The sequence below is a fragment of the Phaeoacremonium minimum genome (genome assembly GCF_000392275.1).
Source record: "Phaeoacremonium minimum UCRPA7 unplaced genomic scaffold PA7_03_scaffold_375, whole genome shotgun sequence".
Taxonomy (NCBI): domain Eukaryota; kingdom Fungi; phylum Ascomycota; class Sordariomycetes; order Togniniales; family Togniniaceae; genus Phaeoacremonium; species Phaeoacremonium minimum.
This window is the reverse complement of record NW_006921279.1, coordinates 7,058-18,542: the sequence shown is the minus strand read 5'-3', so window position 1 is coordinate 18,542 and position 11,485 is coordinate 7,058. Positions and strand designations below refer to the sequence as shown.

General features: G+C 27.9%; 2 protein-coding genes across 2 annotated transcripts; one reads left to right on the top strand and one right to left on the bottom strand.

Moving 5' to 3' along the window:
• Positions 1–3,116: 3,116 nt before the first annotated feature.
• Positions 3,117–4,429, bottom strand: UCRPA7_4956 (hypothetical protein; the record flags this gene model as incomplete). The annotated part of the gene is made up of 4 exons (XM_007917507.1): positions 3,117–3,416; positions 3,481–3,884; positions 4,003–4,089; positions 4,147–4,429. 4 exons carry the CDS (start codon positions 4,427–4,429, stop codon positions 3,117–3,119), a joined length of 1,074 nt encoding a protein of 357 aa, XP_007915698.1.
• Positions 4,430–5,425: 996 nt separating this feature from the next.
• UCRPA7_4955 (hypothetical protein) lies at positions 5,426–6,833 on the top strand (the record flags this gene model as incomplete). The annotated part of the gene is made up of 5 exons (XM_007917506.1): positions 5,426–5,547; positions 5,613–6,033; positions 6,085–6,184; positions 6,245–6,598; positions 6,829–6,833. The coding sequence occupies 5 exons, from the start codon at positions 5,426–5,428 to the stop codon at positions 6,831–6,833; spliced, it is 1,002 nt and encodes a 333-aa protein (XP_007915697.1).
• Positions 6,834–11,485: the final 4,652 nt, after the last annotated feature.

The window sequence follows — 11,485 nt, the reverse complement described above, 5'->3', positions numbered from 1 at the left end:
TATCTTTTAATTATATTTAAATCTTTATATAATATTCTTTGATAATCGATTTAATATTAAAAATATATAATTATTTTAAGATATTATTATATAAAGTTTTCTATTTATTAAAGTTTAATATATTATATATTATATAATTTAAAAATATAGTTAATTATATTTTATATATTATAAAATTATATTTAAAATCTTTATAAGTTTAAGTTAAAAATATATTTAATTAGTATCTTTTCTTTTAATTTTGTTAATAGCTTTAAATTAAAAAAGATATTATATTATAATAGTTTGCTAATATATTAACGATAAAGTATAATATAAAATATATTATAAATTATAATAGCTTTTTATATACTTAGCTTAAGGTTTTTTTCGAAAGCTTAAATAGCTATGATAATTTAAAGAAGAATCTATTATTGTTAGTAGAGAAAATTTATATTAAAGTTAGAAAGTAATATAACGTATGAATGGTAGGCTACTTACTATATTAAGCCACTTATTATATAACTACGTTATCATTTTTATAAACTATAATTATATTAAAAGACTTTAATTTATACTATAGAAAGTAGATATTAAATAAATATATTTACTATAATAAAGTAAAGAAACTTATAATATTAGTAAACTAATAATAGATAAACCTTCTTACTTTTATAAAGACTTTTATATTTTTTAATAGAAAAAGCTTAAATATTATAATCGATCTTATTTAAGCTATCAAACATATAAATATTATATATAAAAAAATCTTACCTTTATAAAAAAACAATTACTAACTATAGATAGTTAGAATTTAAAAAGTAAATAGATAAATATATAAAAAACCAACAATATATAATTAAAAACTAGTTGATTAAAAAGTAGTTAAATATAATATATAAAATCTACTTATCTTAAACAATCTTAATATACTAAAGGAAATTAAAGAATATATTAATATTCTAATAAATAAGTTATTATATATTATAAACAATTATATTTTTAAAAGAAAAAAAAGAATCTTAAAATACTTTTAATAAAATATTAAAATATAAACGATAGTTAAGGAAAAGTATATTATTTATAAGATAATCTAAACTATAAGTATCTTAAAAGTATTTTAATAATAAAGAAAAGCTAATTAAAAGAAAAAAAAGTTAATTTATAAAACTAACAAAAAGATATAAAGAAATAGCTTTTATATAATAGTTAAAATCTATAACTTATAATAAATATAGTTTATAATAAAATAAACTTAAGATTATAATAATAAGCTATTATAACTATCTTTCTTATTAATCTTTAAATTATCTTTAAATTTTATTATTATCTTTAATAGAAAGTTAAAAGTATTCTAAAGATAATTCTTTTCTAAGCTAATAATAGACTTTATTAACTTAAAGATATTATATATATAATCATTCTTTATAATATATATATTATATAAAATAAAAATATATTAAACTTTTTTTATAAAATAAACCTTTAAAAGATATTTAAATCTAATAATATCTTAAATTAATACTTAAAAATACTTAAAGACTTATTAATAACTTAACTTATATATTTAACTATAATCTATTAACAGACTAGCTACTATCTAAAGATATTATATAAAGCTAAGACTATCATTTTACTTAAGAATAAAAAGAATATAAATAAACTAAGTATATATTATTTAATTATATTATTTAATATAATAAAAAAGATAATCAAAAATATATTTACTAAATAGATTATATATAAAGTAAAAATATTATAATTATTATCTAAAGAATAAATAGATAATTATAAAAATAAATTAACTAAGATAATAATCTAAATTATTATTAATTAAATATATACTTATTAAAATAAAGATAATATAATATCATTCTTCTTACTAAATATATTTAAAGTATTTAATATTGTTAACTATAAAAGATTATTATAAATACTAAAGGAAAAAAGATTCTTAATCTAAATAACTATCTTTTTTAAAAGTCTTTTAAATAATAAGATAATAATTTTACTATTTAATATATAAAAGTTATAGACATTCTAAATACTAGCTAATATTCTTTAAAGACTGTTAATTTTATTTATTTTTTTTATTTTATATTTATTATCATTATATAAAAGACTATAAAAAATAAATAATATTATTATAATAAAATTTATAGACGATATCAATATACTAACATACGCTAGAACTATCTAAAAAGCTTATCGATAGCTTAAGCTTATATATAAGATATATAAAAATTAGATAAAGAAATATAATATAAAATTTAATAAGATAAAATATAAACTACTTTATCTAACTTATATTAAAACTAAATCAATAAAGTCTATATATTTTAGTAAGATTATCCTAACTTTAGAAAGTAAGGTTAGAGTTTTTAAAGTATAGTTAGATTATAGACTAAACTAGAATCATTATATAAAGAAAATAAAAAAAAAGATAAAAAGATAGATACTCTCTTTATAATAGCTGGTAGACTTTATATAAAGACTTTAGTAAGGCAACATAGCTGCAGCGCCGCCATCGATAGCAGTTACTAGGCAACAATAGTTTAAGAACTTTTGAGCAATCTAAGTTAAAAAACTACCGTATCTTACGGTTCATCCACCTTATCTATCGCCTTACATAAAAGCAACTCGTCAGTATTTATCATAAGGTGAGAGAGAAAGCTCGGTTACAACCAACACCTGTAATGTAGCAGGATGTTTTCTTTGGAGGCGAATCGACAATACAGATCATCTGGCCAGGACTCAGCGATCTCCGCGGAGCGGGCCGGTGTGCCTAACAACGACTTGATGCTGACATGGGGGCAGATAAGCCTGTCAACTCACAACCAAGAAACGCACGACGGCCAATAATTGCCAATTCGCTCCCATTGTATCGAATTGCTAACCTGCATTGTTCGTTTGCCACAAGTGTCACTGCACGCCCCGACGCCCTGCGCACCGGTTAGGCGGTCGGCTGCCCGCTATTAAGCCCCTGTGTAGGGACTAGCATGTGTCGAAGTCTGCCTTGCTTACCCCATCAAACGGGCTGTTGTAAACTAGGTCATCATGCTAACGTCTTGTACAAACGGTATATTTCTAAACTCTACTGTGTATGTGTGGCCACCTAGCAGCGTATCAAAGTAGAGCTAGTTCTCCTCATCAGAATTGTCGCTTATGCTGTCATCCTCGCTACTGCAATCCCCGTCCTCTGGCACTTCGAGGTCTTCATCGTCGTCTTCCTCCAACTGAGCCGACATCATGACCTCGCCCCCCTCCTCCTCTATCTTTTCATTTGCCTTACTGGACAGAAACTGTGTAATCTCCCCATTATCCCAACGTTCTCTGAGTTCATCCTCCTCCAAATCCTCCTTTGTCCAGGCGTTGTTGCGGTTATCCTCCCTTTGTAGCTCCCCATACACCTTATTGAAAGTGACATTCTTGCATTGCTGGTCGTCCATGTTAGTACAGAGGTTTAGTAGACACAGAAAGCCATAGGCTTCGGTAACTTACGTCTTTTAATTCCTCTGCTATTCCTTCGATAACATCCTTCATCCTTTCCTCATAATCCTTTTGCGTGATTTTTCCCATCCTCAGCTTTTTCTTGATCACGCGATCTGTTTTGACCGCCGTGTACATGCTCTGCAAAAAGGAGCGGTACTTTTGGTGCAGATCTTGGATATACTTGACACTGAAGCGCCGAGCACAGAGGTCTCTGATAGCACTGATATTATCTGTCAGTTTCTTGATGAAAATACCATCAGCTATCTGCAAGTTGACTCGCCTTTGAAGCTCCCGTCGGTGGTGACCCCCTTCGGAAAGACTGTAGACACTGAGGTACGTGTCTCCGATGACTGAGAGGATGGCGATCGCCCCTCCCACCTTCTTGATACCTTTGATGACCTTTGCCCCATTTCCTGAGGCACGTACAGATCTTTTGAGCTTCAAAGCCCGTCTCATAAGACGAAGCCCTGCGGAAAACTCTTCACCAACTAGTCAGCTTCCATAACGACTCATATATGTGACATGACCAACCTTTGTTCGCGACCTTGATCAAGCCACGCCCAACCAGTTTGCTTCCAAGTATGGCGGTGCCATATCTGAAGATGTCGATAACTTGAGCTGGTAGTAGAGCATTGTTATTAGTTCAAGTATGTTATTGTGAGGGGCACAGCTTACCTGTAAGCCCAATGCCTGCCGCGATGATGCCAACATAGTTTACAATACTTATGCAACGTGCTACATCGGCCGTTTCCTTGCCGATCCTTTCGAGCATTTTTTCGTTTTCCTCTTTCAGCCTATCATTCCACTCATGGTTCAGGGATGATTCCAGATCTTTCTTAGATCTCATCCCCTGTTCCTGGATGGCTTTTTCGATATTGTCGTTGATGACTCCTTCGAATTCTTTCGAATCGTCGGCTTTGGTTTGGATAGCTTCAAGGTGAATATTTATGGATGTCATTAGTCCCTCGACCCGAGACACTCTTTTTTGGTTGTCTGACCAAGTTGAATGAGTCAGGATAAGTTCATCTAGTTACTACTGATGGATGCTTTCGAACCTGGATAGAATGTGGACTCGTCCATTGTTACGATAAACGTTTAAGAATGCAGTTGAGTGCTGGGCGTCTGGCTTGTGCGTGTGATGAAGCGATACTGAAAAGTGAAGTGATTGAGGAATAGACGAGGAATATTGCGAGAAGATGTCTAGTTTATAGAAAGTTCAGATGCTGTTGTGTCACATACCATGTTCTTCACGTAGGTAGACCCTCTCGCAAACAGTCGTGAATGATCCGCCCTGGTCTATCCATAGTGATCACTTATTGGATACTGTAGGAATTAAGACATATTTCTGATAGGATGACGTTCTTGCCAACAACTTAGACAAACCTTCTCACGAGTGAGAAGGTCTATCTGAAGATCTTTACCGCTTTCTAGGTTCAGCCCATCCCGCTCTGACGCTAAAATGATTTATCGTAATTTTTCAGCTGGCCTCAGTGAGATCCACTCAACCATCTGAAATGCTGATTTGATAAAGCAGTCTAGCGCGTCGTGCCGTGCCCAACGCCCTAGGTGCGGGAACTTGGCAGGTCTGCAGATCAATGGCGATCCTGTCACGACAAAGATTGGAACAGGAAAAGAACTGCAATTCTTAATTGCAAGTTCATAGCTGAGACTCTACCTGACGTAGGCAGCGAGGACAGGTTCCGGATAAGAGAGAATGAACAATGTTGAGTCGACAAGTATGATGACGAGGAACGGAATACGAAAACAGGCTTTCAAAAGAGACGGCGAATACGAATGGGGGTTAGATAAAGCCCGAGATATACTTAGTCAAGGACGCCTTTTGCTATTAACTTCGACATCTCCTCTATATAAGCATAGGCAGAAGGTACCGCAGTAAACAGACTGGATTGCCGCCAAAAACTCGACTTACAATCCAAGGAGGACCTTGTGCAAAATGTCTCGGGCCATAGGTGATATCTTTTACCCCGACAACCCCAACCGCCGCAATCGATTCAATGAATTGCTGGCTCAGATTCGAACCTATGAGACCGAGTTTCAGGCACTTGAAAAGAAAAAGTATGTACCAAATCCATCCAGGCAACTTATACAAGGCCAGTGGATTAAACAACTATCTCATCTAGGATAAAGGTGTTCAAGGAAGCCCGAGAGAAGGTCGACGATGCCTTACGTCGAAAAGGCTATGAGACTCGCGATGAGCTTCGTCAGGCCATCAGAGATAAGATAAGTGACAACAAAGAAATGAAAAAGTTTGACAAAATCAAGGCCGAGTGTGTAGATCTTCCTCCTCTCGACATACTGAGATATGCTGACTCGATATTGCGCCCCAGGTTACTAGAGACCGGTAACGTCGGAGGCGTTGTCCTAGACATTATCTGTCTTGCCAGCTCTAGTCTGACGGTAGTCACCGGAGTCGGGATGTTTCTCGGAGTGGTTGCTGGCCCTGCGGGTTGGGCTTTGATCGGCGTGTTAGGGGCTATCGCAGCAGGTGCCACGATCGTGGTGGCTATCATTTCTTTCATCGACGCGATGAATGAACGAGACGTAGGTTTTTGCGGTTTACATTTAGGGAAAGCATGCTGAACCCTTCACTAGACACTTCGCGATGGCATCTCTACGCTATGGAAGAAGCGTGCAGCAATGAAATATCATCTGGACAAGTTGGACGCGCTGGTTCAGAGTATCAAGACCATAGGTGAGTCGCATTATATCAGATAATACAAATACCAGGAGCTAAACAGGAACGATTTCACAGTGTCGATGGCCGATCTATGTGATGAGGAGGAGCTGGCAGAGGTACTCGAGGAGAACCTCGGCCGTAAGACTCTGTTTGGGCCATGGAATACGCGAGAAAAGCTACGAGACCAAGATAGGCGTAATGGGTCGTGGACCAACGAAGATCCTTCGTTCTACGATCAAGATTTTGATTTCCAAGGTCCCAAGATGACAGTGGAGTGGACGACTACCGAGTTCGGAGAAGAACAGGCTGTGACAAACGAGATGGAGTTGCTGAAAGTGGACCACGATATGGGGGAGTGGGTCTTTGACTCGGACAGCTGGATATACCAATTCAACAAGTCTTGGGACAAGGAGAAGCACGATCATGATCGTCAGTGGCGTGGACTTGACCCAATCGATGAGCAGTCAACCTCTTTGGGAGATGACAAGTCAAAGCCGTTTCTCTGTGACTATTATATCTGGCCAGATTATCATAGCTATGATGATAGCCCGCAGTACCGTTGGGAGGGCTATACGTTTAGGATTATTTGATTAGATTGCACGTGCCACTTGACGTCGGGGTCTTTCGATGCGTAGCGAGCTAAGACTAAAGTCCTGCAGCGTGAGACTATCGCTTGTGTTCTGTTTAAAAGTGCTTTCTTGCCTGACAGTTTCCCATCTTCTGGGTCAACGCTTTCGCTATTCCAGAAGAAGCTTCCCTGTGTCGTTCAAGCGGTATTTTCCCAATTCAAAGTTCAATTGGCCTATAATATCTGCTTACCTTTTGTCCTTAAAAAGCTATTAACGTGGTTGCATAGCGAGTGGCCCAACATAGCGAGTGGCCCACTTGAAAAACACATAGTTAAGGCCGATTTTAATATCCTTGTTAAAACCATCAAACCTTACTAAAAATAGATATAACTTAATATATAGCTTATTAACTATATAAAGTTATATATATTTGAATTTTAGCGTATTTAGACCTGTCAATCACTTATAATAAAAAAGTAAAGAACTTTTTTGCTTTTACTCTTTATATCTTAACATTTACTAAGCTTAATAAGATAAAATTCAAATATATATAACTTTATATAGTTAATAAGCTATATATTAAGTTATATCCATTTTTAGTAAGGTTTGATATTTTTAACAGGGATATCAAAATCGGCCTTAACTATATATTTTTTAAGTAGGTTACTCATTATGTTAGGCTACTCGCTATATAACTACTTTATCTTAACTAAATTATCAAATTATTTTTATCATTATCCTACCTAAGATTTTAAAAGGTAAGTAAGAAAAGAAGAGATAAAAGAGTATATTAAATTAGCTATCAACCTTATTATCTTAAAGTATATAAAACTTACTAAAGTTATAAGAATAGTAAAGCTAAGTCATATATATAAGGTAAAAAATAGAAAGAAGGTTATTGATTTATTATCTTTAAGCTAAATATATATAGATTCTAAGACTATTACTTACCAATCGATCTATAATCAAACGATAGTAAGATATTTATATATTCTATAAAGAATCTATATCCTCTGATAAGATATAAACTTATAACTTATAGCTATAATTATATTAAAAAGATAATATCTTTATAATATTTTTTTTTTAAAAGTATTAGTTTTTAATATTAGTAGGTTTTTTATTATTTTATTATTAATAAAGTTATAATAAACTTTCTTAATAATTATTTAAGATTATTATAATAATTATAGATAATTTTCTATTATTTTATTTTAAGCTTTAATATTATAAATTTATTATCTTTTTAATAAGATAATTATATACTATTTATATAATAAATAAATATTATTAAGTTAATATTTTTAACTTTTGTTTAAAAGTAGATTATTTTTTATTTTATTTTTTTATAATTAATTAACTATAAAATATTATAAATAAACTTTTTATTAATATAATAGTAAGTAATTATTAGTTAGATAGTATTTTATATATAATTTTTCCTTTATTTACTTACTTATCTTTTATATTTTTAACTTTTTTAAGTTAAGTATATAAGATATTTTATATAATTTTTTATTATTAAAGTTATAGTTTTATCTTTTATAACTTTAAAATAATCTTTATAATTATTTTTTATAATTATTAAAGTATTATTAATTTATTCTTTTTATTTATTTTAACTATAATTATATATTATATAAATTTCTTTTATAATTTATTTATTTTCTTTTTTTTAAAAAAATAACTTATTTTAAAATATCTTTTAATTAGAATATTTTAATATAATTAATATATTTAATATAAATAATATATTTTTATAATCTTTTCTTTTTTTTTAATAATTTTATTTTTTAAAGTATATTTAACTTTTTTTTATTATTAATCTTTCTTTTTTTAAATATATAATTTTACTTTATATTTAATTTAATATTTATTAACTTATTTAACTTTTACTAATTTTTATTTATATATTATTATATATTTATAAAAAAAAGAAAGGCTAAAATCTTGATACTTAGATATCAATTCATATATTGAGAAAATCGTCCTTTTAATGCTAGAAGTAGAATTAGCAGGTTAATATCAACCTAGAGACGAACCGACATCAAACCATATATAGTATATAGGTGGTGGAAGGATAGAAGGTGAAAATGGCCTAGCTTAGTTATAATATATAGCTAAGATTAGGTTGACGATAGACTGTCTAAGATATGATAATGATATGAAAGAAAAGCTTTTAAAAGATATAAACTGATTCTTAACTGACTTTAAGATAGATAAAAAAAAGGTAAATAGACTGATTATAGTTTTTATATATATTATATATAATATATAAGTAGGTAGTAGAGGCTTTATAATAATTAAGGCTAAAATCGATAAACTAACGACTATCCTTACTATTAATCAATCAAAGACTAAAACTTATATAGTTATTTTTAATATAATTATAATCTTTTAAAAGTAAACTTTAATGAAAAATTAATATAATATTATAATTAAAATCTTATAAAAGAATACTAAAGTTGATATAATATTAGATAAGAAAGATAATATCTAAATAGTAGTAGAAATCAATTAGATACTAGATATTCTAAATATAATAACTATAGGCTATATATATATTAGAGATTAGAAGATTATATTTAAAGACTAAGAAGTGAGAATATTAAGAATATTATAAAAAGAGTAGATTAAGAAGATATTTGGCTAGAAAGCAACTATATATTAGATACTATATATACTAGTTATTATCAAAATAATAATAGCTTAAATATTAAATATAGATAAAAGATAGTTTATTTAAAAATTATAAAAAGATAATAAGATAAAAGATATTATATAAATAAAGCTTCTAATAAAGGTTTAGTATACTGACTATATATCGATTATAATTTATATTAACGTTAAAAGCTAGAAGATAGTAAACCTACTTTATAAGAAAGATCTTATCTAGAATTCTATATAATATATTTATATACTTTTTTATATAAAAGTATAAGTATAAAGATACTATCAATATTATAAATATAGTTATAGATAGAGTGTTTATAAAGTGTTGATAGTCTATAAGTATTATGATAGTAGTAAATATATAGAAAATGATTATATTAATAAAAGAGAAGAAGATATTATATATTATATAAACTATAAAGATAAATATCTTATATAATTATATAATTGTTAATTTATCTAAATAGTAAGAAGAATTATATAAAGTATATTCTAGAATAAGCTTATATCTTTTATAAAACTTAATAACTTTTTGATTATATAATATCTTCTTATCATAGATAAAGATAGATTCTAATTTATTAAAAGATTTATAAAAGTGTTTAAAAGGTTAAAATTAAGAATTAATAAAAAATTGTTAATAAAATATACTTAAGGCCTTAAACAACTGCTTAAGTTTATTAAAGTAAGTAAAGAAAATCATAATATTATTATATTTTTATAGTAGATAAAGATAAGTTTAGTTTAAATAGAAAATACTTTAATATTAAAGAGATTATATAAGGTTGTTGATATATTAATAAAATGTTAGATATAAAAGTATTATATTAGAATATAATAAAGAAATAGAAGATATAGAATAAACTAATATATAAAAGAAAAAGATATAATATAATTATAATAATAAAGTCGTTATAAAGTATAAGTATATTAAAAGTAGTATATTCTTAATCATTTAAATATATAATCATATAAAATATAATTATTTATCTAAAAACTATACTTTTAGTAAAGGAAGGAATAAGGTTGATTAAAAGTAAGATAGTAAGAGACTATTATTAGATTATAATTAAGATAATAAATAGTTTAATCATCTTTATGACTATATATTCGCTTAGCCTAGATTTAATAATGACTACTAAATAGTATATATTATTTAATAATCTATTAAATATATTATTTTTATAGACTATAATTATATTAGAAGATTTTAATTTATATTATAAAAAGTAGATATTAAATAAATATACTTACTATAATAAAGTAAAGAAACTTATAATGTTAGTAGACTAATAATAGATAAACTTTCTTACTTTTATAAAGACTTTTATATTTTTTAATAGAAAAGGCTTAAATATTATAATTGATCTTATCTAAGCTATTAAATATATAGATATTATATATAAAGAGACTTTATCCTTATAAGGAAGTAATCATTAGCTATAGATAGTTAGAATTTAGAAAGTAGATAGATAAATATATAAAAAACTAATAATATATAATTAGAAACTAATTAACTAAAAAGCAGTTAGATATAATATATAAAACCTATCTATCTTAAGCGACTTTAATATATTAAAAAAGATTAAAGAGTATATTAATATTTTAATAAATAAGCTATTATATATTATAGACGATTATATACTTAAAAGAAGAGAGAGAATCTTAAGATATTCTTAATAGAATATTAAGATATAAGCGATAGTTAAGAAAGAGTATATTGTCTATAAGGTAATTTAGACTATAAGTATTTTAGAAGCATTTTAATAATAAAGAAAAGCTAACTAAAGAAAAAAGAAGTTGATTTATAAAGTTAATAAAAAGATATAAAAAAATAGCTTTTATATAATAACTAAAACCTATAATCTATAATAAATATAGTTTATAGTAAGATAGGCTTAAGATTATAATAATAAGCTATTATAGCTACCTTTTCTATCGACTCTTAAGTTATCTTTAGGCCTTACTATCATCTTTGATAAAAAGTTGAAAGTATTCTAAAGATGGTTCTTTCTTAAGTCGATAGTAGACTTTATTGACTTAAAGATATTATATATATAATCATTCTTTATAA